Here is a 23,827-nt window from a genome sequence, read left to right as displayed (position 1 = left end):
AACTGCTAAAGTCAATGTGTTGCATTTATCATATACAGCTGTTGATTGCGCGCTCTGTCACACTGACAGGACTATCGCATGACCCATAGTATTTCAGAATTTGGTTCAGCAGATACGAGCTCACAGTCTTCATTGGTCCGCCCCCGGTAGCTGAGTGGTCAGCTCGACAGAATGTCAACCTTAAGGGCCTGGGTTTGATTCTCGACTGGGTCGGAGATTTTCTCCGCTCAGGGACTGGGTGTTATGTTGCCCTAATCATCATCATTTCATCCCCATCGACGAGCACGTCGCCGAAGTGGCGTCAAATCAAAAGACTAGCACCCAGCGAACTGTCTACCCGACTGGAGGCCCCAGTCACATGACATTTTATTTAGTCTTCAGTGGAAATGTCAGCTATAGAGTACAGACAATAGCGCAGCGGAACAGTACAAATAAAAGATACAACAATTGCCACTAAACGAAGCACATAATAGCGAATGGATCATTGCGGCAATAGGCATCAATTAAATCTGGAGTCAGGAATACCAGATGAAAAATGGTGAATAATTATCTTCTGCTTCAGCGGACGCATTAGGCTGACGACTAGCAAAGCAAAAAAGAATTCTGGACAAATTAGTACTAGTAAGAACTACTCAATATAGAGTTACGACTAACACTAATCCGAAAGTATCGCATTGCCCTCTTTGAATCAGTAATGAACTTTATGGGCAGGACTTGAGCATTTAGCCTCAGGACTGCTATCAGTGGAGGACAGGGGAGTGTACTGCTGAGACTTCAAGAAATATTCGGCACCACATCAGAGAATGCACTGTGTGTGGTGCCCGCAGCTCGTGGTCGTGCGGTAGCGTTCTACCTTAACACGCCCGGCTTCCCGGGTTCGATTCTCGGCGGGGTCAGAGATTTTCTCTGCCTCGTGATGGCTGGGTGTTGTGTGATGTCCTTAGGTTAGTTAGGTTTAAGTAGTTATAAGTGCTAGGGGACTGATGACAATAGATGTTAAGTCCCATAGTGCTCAGAGCCATTTGAACTGTGTGTGGTGCTTGGTATATATCCAACTGACATGCCATCAGATGATGAGCTGCATTCCTCCTGGTTAAATATGTATAGTTCTGAGAAAGTAACTGAAGTAGCCGGAGTACCTCTAAAAGCTTATCACCAGATTAAACACAGGCGAGTGGGTGGGAGGGGAGGAATGGGAGGTTTGTCATAGGGGATGATGTGTCTATGATTTTTTTGTTTTTTGGTATTAAGAAATAGCTGAAGATGAGATATGTCGACCGCGTACTCCATATACATATACATTGGTGGAATGGGCAGTTTCCTGACTTGCAGCGTTCTGCCATGTTCACTACAGACCTCTATGTAACGGAGTGTAGACACAACATCTAACCCCTACATTCGGGCTTCATAGACGGCAAGTTTTCAATTGGGACAACCCTTCCCGCGACTTTGGACACTCAGCTACATAGTCTAAATAGCAAACGAATATGGCCAGTTATTTTTAGTTTTTGGTCAGAATATAACCTGCAATTAGTAAAAAGATAATCTAGTTTCTTGGCTAGTTACTGTGACCTGTGCTTCATGTAAGCGTCAATAGTTTTATTATTAACGTAAATGATTCCTTAGGACAGATAACTAGCAATAACCTCAGTTACTAATATTGCCCTAGAGGGAATGAGGTGACTACTTGACACCCCACCTATTTGTGAGCTAAAATTGGATAAACGTAATATCCGGATTAAAATATGTGGTGAACCAGGACGCGAACCTTAGACATTAAGGGCAAGTGCTTTAGCGACTGAGCTATCGAAGCACGATTTACAGCTTCACTTCCACCAGTACCTTATCTCCTACTTTCCAAACCTCACAGGAAGGTCACACTACTGGTACTGAGTACTGATACAGGACACAGTTTTAATCAGCCAGAAGTTTCAAAACATCTCACACTGCGCTGTAGAGCGAAAATTCATTCTGGATAACGTCGAGTGTCTGGGGCTCGACGCAAAATGCTGAGACAGTCACCCCCGAACAACAATGGTGGCAGGACAATCATTTCTGTCTTTCGTACCATTTTTTCACTCTTCTTAAACAATATGTTTATGTATTTTCATCTCCCAGAATTGAATTATATTTTTAAAAAAATCTGAATTCGAAGTAAATTATAAATAAGATTCAGAAAACTTAAAGTAATAAGAAGAGCTGACTAACCATTTTGTTATGGGACGCTTATAGTGGTGCATCCGGCTGCAGATATTGAGAACGACTGCGGGGGGCCGTACCTGTGCTGGCTAAGATGTCAGCCAACCCATTCCAAGCAATCAGATGAGGGGTCTAAATTCAGCAGCAATGGAAAATACCTTCTTATCCGTTGACACCAGCACGACCTCAGAGACGAAGTGTCTCATATGTTGTACACCTACAGCCTGGTTCCAATGAACAGCGCTGATGTCGTACGTCTTGCCCAGTCTTCACCTGAGTATCAAACGATGGTCAGCTCAAGGTTGCACGACATTTCAGTAACGTGACACGCTGAACTATTCCCATCATGTTGGCGTGATCATTGCCCTATCTACAACACAGCAGCTACTGGGTGGTTCTAATCAAAGTGCACCTACATACAGAGGTCCATTGTGGGCTGTAATTATCCCGTGGCAACGAAACTCGGTAGATATGCTAATGCGATAATGCGCAGTCGATTTACACTGAAAAACAATAGTTACAATTTTGACCACCAGGTGTAGATTTGGCGCTGTGAATGCAAGAAAGACACACAGAAGTGTATCCATATGTCATGGATTAGGAACAACGAGATGAGGGAAGATGAGGTCAAACAAATGAGAAAGGCATAACGTTGATTTTACACTACTGGCCAATAAAATTGCTACACCAAAAAGAAATGCAGATGATAAACGGGCATTCATTGGAGAAATGTATTATACTAGAACTGACATATGATTACATTTTCACGCAATTTGGGTTCATAGATCCTGATAAATCAGTACCCAGAGCAACCACCCCTGGCCCTAATAACGGCTTTGATACGACTGGGCATTGAATCAAACACAACTTGGATGGCGTTTAGAGGTACAGCTGCCCATGCAGCTTCAACACGATACCACACTTCATCAAGATTAGTGACTGGCGTATTGTTACGAGCCAGTTGCTCGGCCACCATTGACCAGACGTTTTCAATTGGTGAGAGACCTGCAGAATGTGCTGGCCAGGGCAGCAGTCGAACATTTTGTGTATCCAGAAAGGCCCGAACAGGACCTGCAACATGCGGTTGTGCATTATCCTGCTGAAATGTAGGTTTAGCAGGGATCAAATGAAGGTTAGAACCGCGGGTCGTAACACATCTGAAATGTAACGTCCACTGTTCGAAGTGCCGTCAGTGCGAACAAGAGGTGACCGAGACCTGTAACCAATGACACCCCTTACCATCACGCCAGTGACGAATACACGCTTCCATTGTGCGTTCACCGCGATGTTACCAAAGACGGATGCGACCATCATGATGCTGTAAACAGAACCTGGATTCATCGGAAAAAATGACGTTTTGTCATTCGTGCACCCAGGTTCGTCGTTGAGTACACCATCGCAGGTGCTCCTGTCTGTGATGCAGCGTCAAGGGTAACCGCAGCCACGGTCTCCGAGCTGACAGTCCATGCTGCTGCAAACGTCGTCGAACTGTTCGTACAGATGGTCGTTGTCTTGCAAACGTCCCCATCTGTTGACTCAGGGATCGAGACGTGGCTGCACGATCCATTACACCCATGCGGATAAGATGCCTGCCATCTCGACTGCTAATGATACGAGGCCGTCGGGGTCCAGCACGGCGTTCTGTATTACCCTCATGAACTCACCGACTCCATATTCTGCTAACAGTCATTGGATCTCGACCAACGAGAGCAGCAATGTCGCGATACGATAAACCGCAATCGCGATAGGCTGCAGTCCGACCATTATCAAAGTCGGAAACGTGATGGTACGCAGTTCTCCTCCTTACACGAGGCAATAGAACAACGTCTCACCAGGCAACGCTGGTCAACTGCTGTTTGTGTACGAGAAATCGGTTGGAAACTTTCCTCATATCAGCACGTTGTAGGTGTCGCCACCGGCGCCAACCTTGTGTGAATGCTCTGGAAAGCTTATTATTTGTATATCACAGCATCTTCTTCCTGTCGGTTAAATTTCGCGTCTGTAGCACGTCATCTTCGTGGTGTAGCAATTTTAATGGCCAGTCGTGTATATTAGCCGTCGTGTAATTTGTTCAATATGAGCACCGGATAGTGGACGAGATTCTACATAGATTTTCACCTGGTGGCCAAAACTGGAACTAATTATTTTCAGTGTAAATCTGTTCCGCATTAAATTATAGCCACCCGGTACTTCTAATTCGTAAGCGCAGTGGCAATACTAGAACATGTGTTGACAGGAAGGTATATCGCGACGTGGTGAAGCTGTGCGGCACGAGCCCGGCGTTCCAGTTGGCGCGCTCGCTGCTCGAGACGAAGAAGCTGGTCGGCGAGGAGGCAGCGGAACTTGTGTCGGCGTTGCCCGCAGCTCTCATAGCACCAGACGCCTCGCTCGTACAGAGCTTTTACGTGAGTACGGTTTATCTGCTACAGTCTGAGAGCATCTGGCAAGCAGAACTGTCTTATCTCTGCATAGCACCGAACACATGTGTGTATATGCAGTCAGACAACTTTAATACAAGGATCACTCCAAAAGAATTGCACACTATTTTTGTAAAAATACAGTTTTCATTCTGCATGTGTGAAAGTTTTACAGTGTGTAGATACATCCTTCCCGCTTGTTTTCAAACTTAGTTCAACCTGTTCTCGTGAGTGGCGCCGTCACAGCATGTCTTCAAGATGGCTGTCATAGAACGTGCTGTCATAGAATTCCTGCGCTGTGAAAACGAGACAGTGGGAAACGTCCACAAGATGTTGAAAAAGGTGTATGGAGATGCTGCTGTCGATCGCAGAACAGTTAGTCGGTGGGTAAGCAGGTTACGTGATGAAAGCGGGCACGGCAATATTGAGGATTGTCCTCACAGCGGCAGGCCTCGCAAAATTTGCAGAAAGTTAACGAATTGGTGACTGCTGACAGACGCATCACAGTGAACGAATTGTCACGCTACGCTGAGATAGGGGAAGGAAGTGTTTGCAGACTACTGAAAGTGTTGGCGTTAAAAAAAAGGTTTGTGCCAGGTGGATTCCCAGGATGTTGACAGTGGCTCACAAAGCAACAAGAAAATCGGTATGAAGCGAACTTTTGGAACAGTACGAGAATGGTGGAGATGAATTTCTTGGAAGAACTGTGACAGGTGAGGAAACATGGCTCCATCATTTTTCACCAGAGATGAAGAGGCAATCAATGGAGTGGCATCATACAAATTCACCCAAGAAAAAAAAATTCAAAACCACACCTTCTGCTGGAAAAGTAATGACTACGGTGTTTTTCGATTCCAAAGGACTCTTGCTTGTGGACGTCATGCCAAGTGGAACCACAACAAATTCTGATGCATATGTGACGACACTGAAGAAACTTCGAGCTCGTCTGAGTTGTGTTCGACCACATCGGCAAAAGCAGGATGTTTTGCTGTTGCACGGCAATGCACGGCCACATGTCAGTCAAAAAACCGTGGAAGCGATCACAAAACTCGGACGGACAACACTGAAACACTCGCCATACAGTCCTGACCTGGCTCCATGTGACTATCATCTCTTTGGGAAACTGAAAGACTCTCTTCGTGGAGCAAGATTTGAAGATGATGACTCCTTTGTGCACGTTGCCAAACAGTGGCTCCAACAGGTTAGTCCAGAATTTTACCGTGAGAGTATACAGGCGCTGGTTCCACGATGGCGTTAGGCAGTTGAGAGGGATGGAAATTATGTGGAGGAATGAAAATACTGTTCCTAAAGGATGTATATACACACTGTAAAACTTTCAAACATGTTGAATGAAAGATAGATTTTAAAGAAGTAATGTGCATTTCTTTTGGAGTGACCCTCGTATATCCAAGTTGTATAGAATTATTTGAGGGCAGCGTCTGTATTATAAATTTATCGAATAATTCGTTGTGCTTTATCTACATTTTACTAACATTTATTAGCAGCGTGTTGCCATCATTAGGTGCATTGCAGTTACACGTACATTAATCTTAACTGTGGTAAGCGTTACTTACTGTATGTGCCAGTGAGGTGATGCGCCAAAATTTAGCAGTGTACTAAAACATCACTTATTTCAGAATACAGGGTGGTCCATTCATCGTGACCGGGCCAAATATCTCACGAAATAAGCCTCAAACGAAAAAACTACAAAGAACGAAACTTGTCTAGCCAGATGGCGCTATGGTTGGCCCGCTTGATGGCGCTGCCATAGGTCAAACGGATATCACCGCGTTTTTTTAAAAATAGGAACCCCCATTTTTTATTACATATTCGTGTAGTACGTAAAGAAATATGAATGTTTTAGTTGTACCACTTTTTTCGCTTTGTGATAGATGGCGCTGTAATAGTCACAAAAGTATGGCTCACAATTTTAGACGAACAGTTGGTAACAGGTTGTTGTTGTTGTTGTTGTGATCTTCAGTCCTGAGACTGGTTTGATGCAGCTCTCCATGCTACTCTATCCTGTGCAAGCTTCTTCAGCTCCCAATACGTACTGCAGCCAACATGCTTCTGAATCTGTTTAGTGTATTCATCTCTTGGTCTCCCTCTACGATTTTTAGCTTCCACGCTGCCCTCCAATACCTAAATTGGTGATCCCTTGATGCCTCAGAACATGTCCTACCAACCGATCCCTTCTTGTCAAGTTGTGCCACAAACTCATCTTCTCCCCAATCCTATTCAATACTTCCTCATTAGTTACGCCATCTACCCATCTAATCTTCAGCATTCTTCTGTAGCACCACATTTCAAAAGCTTCTATTCTCTTCTTCTCCAAAGGTCTCTTTAATTTTCCTGTAGGCAGTATCTATCTTACCCCTAGTGAGGTAAGCCTCTACATCCTTACATTTGTCCTCTAGCCATGCCTGCTTAGCCATTTTGCACTTCCTGTCGATCTCATTTTTGAGACGTTTGTATTCCTTTTTGCCTGCTTCATTTACTGCATTTTTATATTTTCTCCTTTCGTCAATTAAATTCAATATTTCTTCTGTCACCCAAGGATTTGTACTAACCCTCGTCTTTTTACCTACTTGATCCTCTCCTGCCTTCACCACCTCATCCCTCAAAGCTATCCATTCTTCTTCTACTATATTTCTTTCCCCCAATCTTGTCAATTGTTCCTTTATGCTCTTCCTGAAACTCTCTACCACCTCTGGTTCCTTCAATTTATCCAGGTCCCATCTCCTCAAATTCCCACCTTTTTGCAGTTTCTTCAGTTTTAATCTACAGTTCATATCCATTAGATTGTGGTCAGAGTCCACATCTGCCCCTGGAAATGTCTTACAATTTAAAACCTGGTTCCTAAATCTCTGTCTTACCATTATATAATCTATCTGATATCTTCTAGTATCTCCAGGGTTCTTCCATGCATACAACTTTCTTTCATGATTCTTGAACCAAGTGTTAGCTATGATTAAGTTATGCTCTGCGCACAATTCTACGAGGCGGCTTCCTCTTTCATTTCTTAGCCCCAATCCATATTCAGCTACTATGTTTCCTTCTCTCCCTTTTCCTACCCTCGAATTCAAATCACCCACGACTATTAAATTTTCGTCTCCCTTCACTACCTGAATAATTTCTTTTAGCTCATACATTTCATCAATTTCTTCGTCATCTGCACAGCTAGTTGGCATATAAACTTGTACTACTGTTGTAGGCGTAGGTTTTGTGTCTATCTTGGCCACAATAATGCGTTCACTATGTTGTTTGTAGTAGCTTACCGGAACTCCTATTTTTTTATTCATTATTAAACCTACTCCTGCATTACTCATACTTGATTTTGTATTTATGATCCTGTATTCGCCTGACCAAATATCTTGTTGCTCCTGCCACCGAACTTCACTAATTCCCACTATATCTAACTGTAACCTATCCATTTCCCTTTTTAAAATTTCTAACCTACCTGCCCGATTAAGGGATCTGACATTCCACGCTCCGATCCGCAGAACGCCAGTTTTCTTTCTCCTGATAACGACGTCCTCCTGAGTAGTCCCCGCCCGGAGATCCGAGTGGGGGACTATTTTACCTCCGGAATATTTTACCCAAAAGGACGCCATCATCATTTATCCATACAGTAAAGCTGCATGCCCTCGGGAAAAATTACGGCCGTAGTTTCCGCTTGCTTTCAGCCGTTCGCAGTACCAGCACAGCAAGGCCGTTTTGGTTAATGTTACAAGGCCAGATCAGTCAATCATCCAGGCTGTTGCACCTGCAACTACAGAAAAGGCTGCTGCCCCTCTTCAGTAACCATACGTTTGCCTGGCCTCTCAACAGATACCCCTCCGTTGTGGTTGCACCTACGGTACGGCTATCTGTGTCGCTGAGCCACGCAAGCCTCCCCACCAACAACGGCAAGGTCTATGATTCATGAGGGGGGGGGGGGGGGGGGTGGTAACAGGTAGATTTTTTAAATTAAGATACGGAACGTAGGTACGTTTGAACATTTTATTTCGGTTGATCCAATGTGATACATGTACCTTTGTGAACTTATCATTTATGAGAACGCATGCTGTTACAGCGTGATTACCTGTAAATACTACAATAATGCAATAAATGCTCAAAATGATGTCCGTCAACCTCAATGCATTTGGCATTACGTGTAACGAAACTCCTCTCAACAGCGAGTAGTTCGCCTTCCGTAATGTTCGCCCATGCATTGACAATGTGCTGTCGCATGTCGTCAGGCGTTGTCGGTGTATCACGTTAGCAAATATCCTTCAACTTTCCCCACAGAAAGAAATCCGAGGACGTCAGATCCGATGAAAGTGCGGGCCATGGTATGGTGCTTGGACGACCAATCCACCTGTCATGAAATATGCTATTCAATACAGCTTCAACCGCACGCGAGCTCTGTGCCGGACATCCATCATGTTGGAAGTACATCGCCTTTGTGTCATGCAGTGAAACATGTTGTAGTAACATCAGTAGAACATTACGTAGGAAATCAGCATACATTGCACTATTTAGATTGCCATCGATAAAATGGGGGCCAATTATCCTCCCTCCCACAATGCCGCACCATACATTAACCCGCCAAGGTCGCTGATGTTCTACTTGTCGCAGCCATCGTGGATTTTCCGATGATCAATAGTGCATATTATGCCGAAATGCTCTACCGATGTTACTGCAAGATGTTTCACTGCATGACAGAATGGCGATGTACTTCCAATATGACAGATGTCCGGCAAATAGCTCGCGTGCGGTGAAGCGGTATTGAATCACATATTTCATGACTGGTGGATTGGTCGTCCAAGAACCACACAACGGCCCTCACTTTCACCGGATCTGACGTCCCCGGAATTATTTCTGTGGGGAAAGTTGAAGGATATTTGCTGTCGTGATTCGCCGCAGTTGGTGAATGACGCTTCGTCGCTAAATAGAACAAGTGCAAAAAATCTGTCGTCGTCCAGTAATTTCTTTTGTGCCCTGTGGCAGAACTGTACATGACGTTCAAAGTAGTCGCCATGCAATTCCTGGTGCATAGAAATATGCTTCGGGTGCAATCGAAACGCGAAAAATGTGGTGCAACTGAAACATTCATATTTCTTTACGTACTAAACGAATACGTAATAAAAATGGTGTTCCTACTTTTAAAAAAATGCCGTTGATGTCCTTTTGACCTATGGCAGCGCCATCTAGCGGGCCAACCATAGCGCCATCTGGTTTCCCCATTCAAGTTAGATGAGTTTCGTTCTTTGTAGTTTTTTCGTTTGATGCTTATTTCGTGATACATTTGCCCGGTCACTGTCAATGGACCATCCTGTATGCAGTCAGATAACTTTAATGTATCCAAGTTGTATAGAATTAGTTGAGGGTAGTGACTGTATCATAAATTTATCGAATAATTCGTACTACTTCATCTACATTTTCCTACGGTTATTAGCAGCGTGTTGCCATCATAAGGTGCATTACAATTACACATACATTAATCTTAAGTGTGCTAAGCGTTATTTACTGTACGTGCCAATGAGGTGATGTGCCAAAATTTAACAGTGTACTGAAACATTCGCTTATTTCTGTGTATACCTTAAGTGAGTTGTATATTTAAATCATTTAATTGAGGTCTTTACATCCATTTTTTTTTGAAAATTTATTTGCTTGGCACACACCATCGCTTAGAACTTTCACATTTAGATGTCTACAATCTTACTCTTAACTGATAAGACAATTTTATTTCAGCTGCTGAGACAGTACAAATAACGAAAATATAATATGTTTTGTATGAACATATTAAACATTGTGATTACTTGGTATCTTCATTACTTGTAGTATCTTAGCAATTTGGGGCTCGGTATACTACCACAAAGAATCTCTTGCCCAGCCAAAGTCCCAAACGACTGGAAAAAAGCTCAGGCGACTATGTTATACAAGAAAAGTAATAGAAAGCACCCGCAAAATTACTGACCAATGTCTTTAACATCGGTTTGCTGCAGAATTCTTGAATGTATAGTGAGGTCGAATATAATGAATTTCCTTGAGACAAAAACGCTTCTGTCCACAAATCAGTATGGATTTAGAAAGCATCGCTCATGTGAAACTTAGCTTTCCCTTTTTCTCACAGGGTATCCTGTGAACCATGACTGAAGGGAAACAGGCACGTTACATATTCCTAAATTTCCGGAAAGCGTTTGACACAGTGCCCCACTGTAGCTAGTTAACGAAAGTCTAAGCATAAGGTATAGGTTCCCAGACAAGTGAGTGTCTCCAAGTTTTGTTATGTAATAGAACCGAGTATTTTGTCCTCGACGGCAGGTATTCATCAGAGACAAGGGAATCATATGGAGGGCCCAGGGAAGTAAGATAGAGCAACTATTACTTTATATACACGTAAATGATGTAATGGTCAAGGGGAATAGTAACCTATGGCTGTTGGCTGATGGCGTGGTGGTGTATGGGAAGGTGCCGTCGATGAGTGTCGGTAGGAGGATACTTGGTGACTTAGAAAATATTTCTGTTTGCTGTGGTGGATGGCAGCTTGGTCTAAATGTAGCAAAATGCAGGTTAATGCAGAGGAATAGGAAAAACATTCCGGCAATGTTTGAGTACAGCATTGGTCTTGTGCTGCTTGGCACAGACATGTCGATTAAATATTCAGGCGTAACGTTGCAAAGCGATATAAGATAAGTAAGATAGAGCAACTATTACTTTATATACACGTAAATGGTCTAATGGTCAAGGGGAATAGTAACCTATGGCTGTTGGCTGATGGCGTGGTGGTGTATGGGAAGGTGCCGCCGATGAGTGTCGGTAGGAGGGTACTTGGTGACTTAGAAAATATTTCTGTTTGCTGTGGTGGATGGCAGCTTGCTCTAAATGTAGCAAAATGCAGGTTAATGCAGAGGAATAGGAAAAACATTCCGGCAATGTTTGAGTACAGCATTGGTGGTGTGCTGCTTGGCACAGACATGTCGATTAAATATTCAGGCGTAACGTTACAAAGCGATATAAAATGGTACGAGCATGTGAGGATTGTGCCAGGGAAGGCGAATGGTCGACTTTGGTTCATTGGGAGAAGTTGAGGGAAGTGTAGCTCATGTGTAAAGGAGACCGCTTATAATAAACCAGTGCGACCAACTCTTGAGTACTTCTAGAGTATCTGCGATCCACAGCAAGTCGTATAAAAGGAAGACACCAAAGCAATTCAGAGGCGAGTCACTAGATATGTTACCGGTAGGTTCGATCACCACAGGAGTGTTATAGAGATGTTTCATGATCTCAAACGGGAATTCCTGGAGGGTAAAGGAGGTCCTTTTTGCAAAACACTATTGAGATAATTTAGAGAACAGGCATTTGAAGCTGACTGCAGAACGATTTCACTGCATCCAATGCACATTTCGATTAAGGACCACAAAGGGCTCGTATAGAAACATGTAAATAGACGGTCGTATCCTGTCACTGTAATTGCGAGTGTAACAGGAAAGCAAATGACTTGTAGTGGTGCAAGATGCACTCCGTCATGAAAAATATGGTGCCTTGCGTAGTTTGTATGTGGACGCAGAATGGATATTTGTTTGTTCCAGTTCTAACAGTGCATACCTCAAAAAAGGATATTTCCAATACCAATTTTTGATTGTAATAACTACCCCCCGTTGTTTCTGTCTTTACGGGCTGTATTGTATCTTGTCATACAGAATTTGCCAACCTTCCATTATTACGTTCCTGCCAATCCCAATACATGAATTTTGTATTCCTTCAAGAAATGGCTCAAGCTTTCCCTGTTAGAGCAGGCAGAGCAGCTAAACCACCACGTAACTCCAATTGGTACTGGTCTGGAATACACACCGCCACTAGTTGGTACGAGGTCGTCTGGCAGTTAGCATGCGAATCACTTGTGAGCAGCTCCGATAAATGATACAGTAACAGCGGGCAAGTCAATAGCATCGAAGGCCGGTGGTCACATATCGGCAAGTCTTGCGTATGAGCTACCATTTTCTAACTGTAGTGTCTGTTTCATGGTCTTATTATAATACGTCATATTATACTTAACATGTTTCTGATTTAGACATTCAAGGTAATTTTTGTCCATGGACGGATGGAGACCTGACAGTAGACTTACTGACTAACTCCCTCGAAATTGCATTTAATTACGTTATGTGGAAGAGTACATTTTGGCTTTTGTACACCACTGTGATACTGTTTCTGGGTGTGGGCGTACTGTAGGCATTTGTAGGATAGTATGACATTCTTAACGTAGGGATCTGCGTTGTACATTGTATTCATGATGTGGACAGCTGTCGTAAGTCTCTGTCAAGGGGAAATAATTTAGATTTGTCAGGTTTCCTCGGCGCCATTGATTGATAGCGTACGTCTGAGTGTTCTGTGGAGTTGTAGTTTCCGTTTTGTTCACAATATTTCGACGACTGACTCAGCCGTATCGTTCAGGTGCTGCGATTTTTGCTGGTCTCCAACCAGACTGTGAACTCTCGTTGGTCTCGTGCTATTATTTATGGCCAAGTTCAATTCCAGATGCCTGTAAAGCCCACTGATGCCCTCTTGTATTTCAGAACTTGCACTGCTACTCCATAAAACACAGTTTATGTAAACAAAGTAAACGAATAACTTGAAAATGACATAGCTGATTCTGTTTGAATTTCTGGATGTGTCGTGTCATTTCCGAATAAAACAGAATCCTGCAAATCCTTGTTTCTGTAGGCTCGCCGATGATATGTTACAGTGTCACCTAAAGCCGTCGGCACACAGACCGTGCATCCGAACGTTGAGCGTTGAGCGTGCCGACTTTCTGACGTCATAGCGTGGAATAGCACGTTGGGGAGTCTTTCCGAACGCGCAGAGCAATATCTGGCATGTCAGATATTCTGAGCGCGTATCTGAGCTTTGACCAATGAGATGCCACAACGCCACAACGCCACTACGTCATACGCACGCCGTCTTCCTTCAGTACAGAGTTGTCAGGCGCCATATTGGCATTCATCTCAAGCCTATATGTATATATGCCGTTTGTGCGCACCAGCAAATTGAGAATCATTCGAAAACCCGTTGTTAGTTGTGTGATTCGTTCTAATAAAATAATGAGAACCATCATATTCGTAGCAAAATAATTATTGTAACGTGCGTATTATGAGAGTAGGCTATTTGAAGACGCGACACACTGAAAATCCACCTAAAATGCATTGTTCTTGGTACAATTTTTATAATTAAATCTCAATTAGCAACATAATTATCAACGATAAACGTTTATAGCAAGGGGTAACAGAATATGATTAAGCACTAGAAAGTGTGCTGCTGGTTTAGCACTAGTTCGCCTCCGTAGCGTAGCGGTAGCGTTGCCACCTACCTTGCAGGGGGTCCGGGTTCGATTCCCAGCAGGGGACTGGGTGTTGTGTGTTCTTCATCATCATCACTCTTACAAGAGGTGTTTGTGGCTGACTTCCTAGCTCCCACCGGATACAACGCCCATGTTTCCCCCGCATCCGACACCGGTATCGGCGTCGCCATCCTGCTACGCAACGGACTACCTGCAGAGGACGTCATCTACCCCCCCCCCCCCCCTCCCCATTGCGCAAGGTATGGCCCTCACACTGTTCGGCGTGCGTGTTATTAATATCTACGCTCCGTCCGGAACTGGCCGCCGTCATGACCGGCAAACTTTTTTGGCGAAAACGTCACACCCCTCTTCACAGGTCTGCAGGAAGATTTGGTACCCGGTGGAGATTTTAACTCGACACAAGAGCCCGCGGACCAACTCCCACGACATTCACCTTGTCCATCTCTCTCAGTGGTCATCGACCGTCTACGACTTGTTGACACTTGCAAGAAGCTCCACGGAATTCAACCGGGCTGTACATTCTACACCTCTCACTCGTCCAGCCGCATAGATAGCATCTACGTTACTCGCTCCCTTGCTGATGGCACACGTCATGCGGAAGTCTGGCCTTTGGCCTTTTCAGACCATGATGCGTACCTCTGTGACGTCACTCTCGCCCGACAGCGAGTGTGGCATAGTCGTGGTCTGTGGAAACTCAATGTCGCTCACCTGACCTCCTCAGACTGTCGCCGTATGGTCGAAGAAGCGTGGGCACGCTGCCGCCATCGTCGAGAAGCCTATGACTCCACCTTATCATGGTGGCTCTCCTATGCAAAGCTGACCATCAGGAAGACACTGATGAGTTATGGGAAGGAATTTAAGGCGTGGCAAACTAATACCCTGCACTTCTACTACACCACACTACGTGACTGTACGACGATGACTTTCTCGCCAGCCCGGCAGTCGATGGTACATCGCACGAAGGCGCAGATCTTGATCATGCGGCGTTACTTGGAAGGAACTGTAGTCCGTTCTCGTGCTTCTAATCATATCCCTCAAGAACGCCCGTCGATGTACCACCTCCTTCAGGAACGACAACGACGACGACGAGCTCTGATCCAAGTACTCACTGGTGTGGAAGGGCGCCGGCACGACACCCAACAAAGCATCGGTCGTGCTCTCCATGTTCATTTTGCCGGGCTATACGCAGCCGTACCGCATTCTGCAGCACTGAGTACAGAAGTCGCTCAGCTTACTACCAACACTCTTACGGAGGATGCAGTGCATGGCGTCCAAGACGACGTAACCACAGATGAAGTGGTAGATGCTAACAACTCGGGTACCGATAACAGATCTCCTGGACCTGACGGTATACCCATTGAATTTTATAAAAGTTTTCGCTATTTGTTGGCTTCCATGTGGACGGCAATCGCACAAGAGCTGATGTCACCGATGGCAGTGGTCTCGAGCGCCTTTCCAGAAGGCATTATTATCCCCGTCCATAAACCGCACGGGTTATCGAGGGTCCAGGACTATCGACCAATTACTTTGCTCAACAGCGACATTAAAATATTCACACGGCTATTGGCGTCGCGACTCAAGAAGGTCGCACGTTACGTCACATCCTGCGACCAGACTTCCTTAGGAGGCGACAACAACATCCGTACGGCCCTTTGCCGTTGTAGAGATATGATAGCATTGGCGCATTATCAACGTCTCCCTGGCGTCTTGGCTTCATTGGACTTTAGCCAGGCTTTCGACCGTCTTGACCACTTCTATTTACGGCCAGTTCTTCAGCATATGGGATTTCCTGGCGGTATTGTCACAGTGGTTATGCGCCTGTTGAGTAGTGCAACCTCTAAAATCATGTACAATGGTCGCCTCACACCGCCCCTGGTCATGGCACGATCTGTACGATAAGGCTGCCCTCTTTCCACGATTTTGTACGCTTTCGCCTTGGAACCCCTGCTCCAGGGCATGCGCCAACGTTTGGAAGGTATGGCTGTGCACGGCAACCGTTTTTGTTGTACAGCCTACCCAGACGACATACTACTATATCTGCGCAGTGGAGATGAAGTACGAACAGCACTGACATGGGTGGCGACTTACGGCGAAGCGTCTGGGAGCTGCCTCAACGTGTCAAAATCCAAGGTCCTGCTCATTGGTGAGGGCTTGCCGGAGAGATGCGTTGCCCCCCTTAGTGTCACCGCCACCATACGATGTCTTGGACTTGATTTCGCAGCAGATCTGCGACTATCAATGGTAGACGCTTGCTACAGACAATCAGAGCAAATCTCGCAGATCACCTGCTACGAGCTCTCGACGTTATCCAACGCGCGCAATACGTGAACATGTATCATGCTTCCCTTATACTACACGTGGCTCAAGTACTAACAGTCCCAAATCTCCTGGCCCGACTACTGTTGATGGCTTTCGGCTCCTTCGCCAGCTCGGGGATGTTATTCAAGGTGCAATATGAATCGCTTGCACTGCCACGAGATCGTGGCGGGGTGGGACTCATCCACGTGCCCACTCGTGTCAAGGCACTTTACGTCAGCTCCCAACTAAAACTTTGGCATCGTTGCCCACAGAGCCTTACTAGCCTCCTGCTTCACAACTTTGCGCCGGCCTCATTGTCCGACCCAGTACTGGTATCGACCATTCCAACCCCCTTTTATTACATCCAACGATTTTTCCTGGAATTCAGTTATATCTACCGGTCCTTGCCACTTATAAGTTTGTACCTCACGAAAACAGTCTCCGAATTGTTACAACAGTGCCGCTCGTCCAACCTCATCGAATGTAAGAATCCACAGTACGTGTGGCGACACATATGGAAGCCGATTCATGCGCATTTTCTCGAATCAGACGTTCAATCAGCGTGGTACATCACCGTTAATGGCAAACAAGTTAACCGAAATCGTCTGCACCGCATCCATCTCGCCGATTCATCCCTCTGCACCCACTGTGGAGTGGATGACACGGATGTCCACCGGTTCCACTGTGGCACAGCGTTCGACGTCTGGACACTTGCGCGACGAATTTTGGCGTTTCTTACTCGCCAGACACCGACTCAGATCGACGTCCACATGCTTTTGTACCCCGATAAGACTTTCTACCCCTCCGCCAAAACTCACTCTGTGAATTGGATCTGTGGCCACACGATCCGGTCTCTTTTTACTTCTGACGACAAGTCTACGCTAGGATGTTGGACTTATCTCAACGGACGACACTGCGTCCTGATACGCAACCCACGCTATAAACAATATTTTTCCAATTTCGTAAGGAGCACCTTCGATGACCCACCTCGTAGCTGGAACGTCCAAGCCCTAAGAAGCTGAAAACTGTATTAACCGAACCGAACTGAATAGATCTGCTACCCAGAACCCACGCCTACGCAATGAGAAGACACGTTTGGACGAGCTGGCCTGCTGTAGGCAGAGGCACTTCAGGCGCTCCTGTAAGAACTGGTCTTTAACTACAAGTCGCTCGACGACTTTCTATATACAAAAATAAAATAAATAAATAAAATAAAATAAAAAATAAAAGTTTTCTTTATTTATTCTTCATAATTTCTTCTTAAAGGAGAAGGAAATTTGTTTTTGGCTTTGAGAAACCTTTTTTTTATTTTTTGTTCCAAAAGATTTCTTCTTCGCCATCAAGACGAAGGAGACTTATTTGTTTACTCGAAGGAGAAACCAGTTTTTTTTTAAAAGTGGTTAGCGTTCAAGCCCCGTAATGGCTGGATCGATGGATCAAGTCCCGTTCCTAAGTTAAAAAAAAAAAGATGGTAGAAAATAAATAAAAAAGCGTCATGAGTAGCGTCTCTGACCGGTAATTACTTTTTGTTGGGGCGTTGGTTCACGTCGTAACACTTCCAATTTTTTTCCTAACATTCGCGTTTTTATTAGGTTCCGATATTTTATTATTAGTTTAATATATGCTATAATATTTGATGTTATGTAAATATAAAGTCATCTTTTTTTGAGGGGTGACTGTTCGATTGGCTTAATCTACAGGACAGCTTGCGCTACTTGTATAAAGATATTTTGCTCCTTTTTCTTTTGCGCTTCATAATTCACATGTTGAAAAGATTCTGCTACTGGGTAGGAACAGTGATCAACTAAGCCTGACCTTGAGGTTTTACTAAAATGTGGAAATGACGAAATAATTCCAAATTTGTACCGCACTGTTTGTAATGGAACTTTTATAAGTCTGTGTCCTTATTGATTGGACATGGTACTTTCCTTTTCGTGGACGATGGAGGAAGTGTGCGTTTTAATAGAGCTAATGTGGGGATTTTACGTATAGTAAACAGTGTGATTTACGAACAAGAAACATCCCTCAACTGCCGCTGGAGTGCGCTGCGATCGCGTATACCACGTCGGTGCCCACGTACCGTATGCACAAGTCGCATCGTTCCTGAGCGTTCAGCAGCACGTCGAACTTGGCACGCTCAGTGTTAACGTTCGACAGTACGGTCCGTGTGCCGACGGCTTAACATTTTGCAAGCTACTGATTTCCTACGTTTGTGATGCAGCTGGAATGGAGCAGTGAGTGGAGAAGGAAGGGGATATCCGGGTTCCCTGGGACTGAAATGCGTGGGGTGTGCGCAGGAGCTGGTCCGGTCGAAGGCGGTGCAGGAGGACGAGCCGCTGAAGGTGTCGGCGGTGCTGGCGTTCTCGCAGCTGGTGCGCGTCGCGTGCGCTGACGAGGCGGCGCGGCGCGCTAGGTTCCCGCCGGAGGCGATGCGCGACGCGTGTTCTCCGGCGCAGGCCGCGCGCTTCCTGCCCTGGCTGGCGCGCCAGGCCCACAGGGAGCCCGCGCTGCGCACCGTCTACTTCGCCGCGCTCGGAAACACCGGCTCCTTCGCCGCCGTGCCCTCGCTCAAGGTAAGCGCTTTGTCGGCCTCGCGCGGGACGTGCTTCTCGACGTGAAACACGCCGAACGTCGTCCAAAGTGCCCGGTGCACGCCTCGAAAGGATCTGGTACACCTTTTACGTGACTTGCGATATGAGCACTCTCAGGGCATTCTGCTGCAGTCACTAACTCCAATGCAATGCGTTTTACATTTTCATACATGCGAGAAAGCGGCTTGTCGCGGCTGTGGTTATTGTGGTAGATGGTACTTTCAACATTATACAAATACTGCCCTTTTACTGTGTCTCTTAAAACTTAGGTTTACTCCCTTGTCCTCATGCCAGGCACGTTGTTCTGTCTCTCGTATACACTGTACCGAACCTGCGAGGGAATCAGCGAGTGATGTACACAACAATCTTGTAATTCAGTAGGCCGTGTTCCCTGACTCATTCACAAATTCAAATTCACTACTGAATGGAGAGTGCTACTATTTCTACATATCAACAACTATTCCATAATATACCGCATGATCAAAAAGTCAATATAAATTTGAAAACTTAATAAACCACGGAATAATGTAGATAGAGAGGTAGACATTGACAAGCCGGCCGTGGTGGTCTAGCGGTTCTAGGCGCTACAGTCTGGAACCGCGCGACTGCTTCGGTCGCAGGTTCGAATCCTGCCTCGGGCATGGGTGTGTGTGATGTCCTTAGGTTAGTTAGGTTTAAGTAGTTCTAAGTTCTAGTGGACTGATGACCACAGATGTTAAGTCCCATAGTGCTCAGAGCCATTTGAAACATTGACACACATGCTTGGAATGACATGGGGTTTTATTAGAACAAAAACATAAAACAAAGTTCACAAAATGTCCGACAGATGGCTCTGGACAGCAAAACTTGACTGACTGCGCATGACAATCGTGTATAAAAAGAGCTTGGCCTCCCAGGTCCCCAGACCTCAGTCTGTGCGATTATTGGCTTTGGGGTTACCTGAAGTCGCAAATGTATCGTGATCGACCGACATATCTGGGGATGCTGAAAGACAACATCCGACGCAAATGCCTCTCCATAACTCCGGACATGCTTTACAGTGCTGTTCACAACATTATTCCTCCACTACAGCTATTGTTGAGGAATGATGGTGGACATATTGATCATTTTCTGTAAAGAACATCACCTTTGCTTTGTCTTACTTTGTTATGCTAATTATTGCTATTCTGATCAGATGAAGCATGTGTGTCAATCTGTACCTCTCTATCTACATTATTCCGTGATTTATTCAGTTTTCAAATTTATACTGACTTTTTGATCACACGATACACTGCTTGGCAACTGCTAGTGAACAATTGACACTTGATAAGGAACAACTGCCAATTGCTACAGAACAACTTACAATTGTTACGAAACATCCGACCAAAGATAATAAAAGGAAATGCAGAGGATGGGACACATTAACTGTTGTGAAGACTTGGCACAAATGCTCTGTATACATTCGACAGTTGGTGCAGTACAGTGTTTGACAAAGGTTGTTGTGGAACCGATAAATGTGACATTCCACGAGGTATGGCAACATGTCTGCAAGACATCACTTGAGTTCTTCCGATCGTGGACGAACATTTGGATGGCTGTAAGTGAGTCGAAGTTTCACTACTGTGGCCACAGTAACGGGTGTGGCCAAAAGTGTCATCGCACGATCAAAAAAAGGCCAATGAAGGTGGAAAGTCTATGGAGAAGCATGCTGGTGGTCGTAGGTGGACTACCACGTCGCAAGAGGATCGGTATGTGACCCGTGGGGCGAAAAGGAACAGATATCTCACTCTTAAGCAGATCGCTGCAGACCTTTCAACCCTACAAGAACCATTTTGCAGCGATTAAACCAGGCTGGTTTTTATGCTCAGAAGCTTTTTAAATTCATCCCGCTTCAGCCACACCATCTTCGAGAAAGAATTTTCCTGTAGCGAGCATAATGGTTGGGGTTAGCTATAGTGGTCCAGAGAGATGTTCTCTGACAGATCCCACTTCAGTGTGGCAGATAATTCTAGCCACCAATTAGTGTGGAGAGAGAGGGGAGCACGTTACACAACACAAAATATTAATGAACCTCATCGATATAGCCTAGGTGCTGTGGTGTGGGCACACTTTTGTGTATCTTTGCGTGGGGTACCATTACAGGAAAGCGGTATCGCAGGGAGATTATTCTGGACCATGTCTATCTGTTTAGCGGTGCTGTTGGTCCCGACTTTCTGTCTATGGACGACAGTGCTCGCCCTCACAGAACTGCTGAATTGCCAGACACACAGGATAGTGAAGATAATTAATGTGTGGAATGGCCGAATACTCACCGAACTTAAATCCTATAGGGCATGCATGACAGTCTTTGTGGACGTATTTCTCAACCAACATCCTCTTCCCGAACTGTACAAGAACAGAAAACCTCGTTGAGAGAGGAGTGGGACAATATCCCCCAAGAACTCCTCAAGAGTTTGGTTGCCTTCATGAATAATAGGCGGCAAATGTGCAATAGCGCCTGAGGAGGGCATATTCCTTACTGAGAGTCTGATATCGACCTTTTGTGATGGGAATATGACCTATGTCAAAAATGAATGTTGTTTGTCTGTTATCCTGCTTTCCAGTGTGGTAAAGTGTGTACCAATTTTCTTTATAAATATACCACTCCACGTCTATTATGTATGTACTGTTTCATGTCATCCATCATTGATTATTCCTGTCCAACAATACATGTGTTTCTTAGTAGTTGTAAAGCAGTGTAAGTCTTACAATTAATATGAAAGCTCAGAAGACATGGAGGCATACCAAAAAATATTTGCTGAAAGCAGGAATCCAACCTGCAACGAAAAACACCAAACAAGAAAAGCCCTCTCATGTCATCTTATTACAATAAAACGTTCCAAAACTACACATTTTCCACAGATCCTCAATGAGCTAAGAGGTTTAAAAGACCAACAGGGTGAACCTGAATTTCATCAACATCGTTGTACAGGAATTTTTCTGAGTATTTTGGTATAACACTCATGGTCTCTGGTGGTCCGTTAAATAATAATAACATAATTATTATTTATTCAGTGAGTTACCTTCATGTATGTAAAATTCCTACACAACAGTGAAAGAGTCTGAACATTATAATCACCGAAATGTACAACATATAATGAAGAGCAGTGCAAAAACTCTCAGACGCAAAAGTAGTGTGATGTTGGTGCCATCACTGTAGGAACAGCTCAGCATAGCATTGTTCTTTTGCTCTTCACTCGCATTCAGTGAACCCATATGGAAGGCACACATCAGCTAATCCTTCATCGGTAAAACTCTCTGTACCACTACATATCAGTGTTAACACAAAACAAAAACACCGCGGCTAAAACGAGACAAAAATGGACAGTATTCTATACAAGATTAACGGTGAAGACTAAAGTGACAGCTACTGTTGTTATCAACAAGTATCATGATGGAATGGAACCAGTTTATTTCCAAACAAGACACACAGTGCATAAATCGACACATATCCTGTTCTGCAGTTACTGTCAGTGCACATGAGATACAAACATAAGCAGTGGTAATAAATCAAACTAAAAGCAGATACTCCATAATGAGCCACTGCAAGTCAACGGTCCCTTTTGCCAAAATACTCATAAAATATTTGCTGAACACTCTTCGAAATGTGGTCATTGGATTTAGTACTTAATCTGTATATTTGTAGCATATAGGTTATACGAGGGATATTCGGAAAGCAAGTTCCAGTCGCCCTCGAAATGGAACCCACTGTGAAACTCAAAAATGGTTTATTTGCAACAGTTAGCTGCTACACCTTCCAGCTATGTCTCTACATAACCGCTGCTCCAACTTAGACATTTGTCACAGTTTTTCCAATATCCTCATCACATCTGCAGTCTCTGCCAGTTCTTTACGCTGGTCTATAGCTCATTGTCTGGGGCAAAATGTTGTCTTCATAGCCAGTGATTCATGGGAGGATAGCTGAAACTCAGGGGGACCCAATTATGGGCTGTATTGTGGGTGACACTTCTTATCGAAAACGCTGCAGGAGCATACTCATTGCATCAGCAGAGTGCTGCCGAAAATTGTTATGAAGAAGGAAGTGCATAACAGTTACGTTACGTGGGCTGCATAACACCAGGCGAAATATTTCACCAGGTCCTGATATTTGTTGGGAGCCCTAGTTTTTAGGCACCTGATGTATTGTTGTACAGTCAGGCATGAAAAGGACGACGTGATGCGATCAACGGGCATACTAGCCCGCCCTGTTAGCCGTGCGGTCTAACGCACCGCTTTCCGGGCAGGAAGGAGTGCCGGTCCCTGGCACGAATCCGCCCGGCGGATTTGTGTCGGGGTCCGGTGAACTGGCCAGTCTGTGGATGGTTTTTGGGCGTTTTCCATCTGCCTCGGCGAATGCGGGCTGGTTCCCCTTATTCCGCCTCAGCTACACTATGTCAGCGATTGCTGCACAAACAAATTCTCCACATACGCATTGTTGTTGTTGTTGTTGTTGTGGTCTGCAGTCCTGAGACTGGTTTGATAAGCTCTCCATGCTACTCTATCCTGTGCAAGCTTCTTCATCTCCCAGTACTTTCTGCAACCTACATCCTTCTGAATCTGCTTGGTGTATTCACCTATTGGTCTCCCTCTATGATTTTTACCCTCCACGCTGCCCTCCAGTGCTAAATTTGTGATCCCTCGATGCCTCAGAACATGTCCTACCAAGCGGTCCCTTCTTCTTGACAAGTTGTGCCACAAAGTCCTCTTCTCCCCAATTCTATTCAATACCTCCTCATTAGTTGTGTGATCTACCCATCAAATGTTCAGCATTCTTCTGTAGGACCACATTTCGAAAGCTTCTATTCTCTTCCTGTCCAAACTAGTTATCGTCCATGTTTCACTTCCATGCATGGCTACACTCCAAACAAATACTTTTAGAAATGACTTCCTGACACTTAAATCTATACTCGATGCTAACAAATTTCTCTTCTTCAGAAACGCTTTCCTTTCAATTGCCAGTC

The 23,827-nt window shown here is 44.8% G+C and overlaps 1 protein-coding gene across 2 annotated transcripts in view; it reads left to right on the top strand.

The window, feature by feature from the left end:
- The window catches only part of LOC126299533 (vitellogenin-like), a 398,678-nt gene that overhangs the window by 152,677 nt on the left and 222,174 nt on the right, over positions 1–23,827 (top strand). For both annotated transcript variants that reach the window (XM_049991515.1, XM_049991514.1), the window contains 2 exons: positions 4,436–4,604; positions 18,555–18,830. In XM_049991515.1, coding sequence (XP_049847472.1) covers positions 4,436–4,604; positions 18,555–18,830 — 445 coding nt within the window. The remainder of the gene's footprint in view (positions 1–4,435; positions 4,605–18,554; positions 18,831–23,827) is intronic.

The sequence above is a fragment of the Schistocerca gregaria genome, chromosome X (assembly GCF_023897955.1).
Source record: "Schistocerca gregaria isolate iqSchGreg1 chromosome X, iqSchGreg1.2, whole genome shotgun sequence".
In the NCBI taxonomy this organism is placed as follows: Eukaryota; Metazoa; Arthropoda; class Insecta; order Orthoptera; family Acrididae; genus Schistocerca; species Schistocerca gregaria.
The sequence above is the reverse complement of the archived record's forward strand: the minus strand, read 5'-3'. Positions and strand labels throughout refer to the sequence as shown.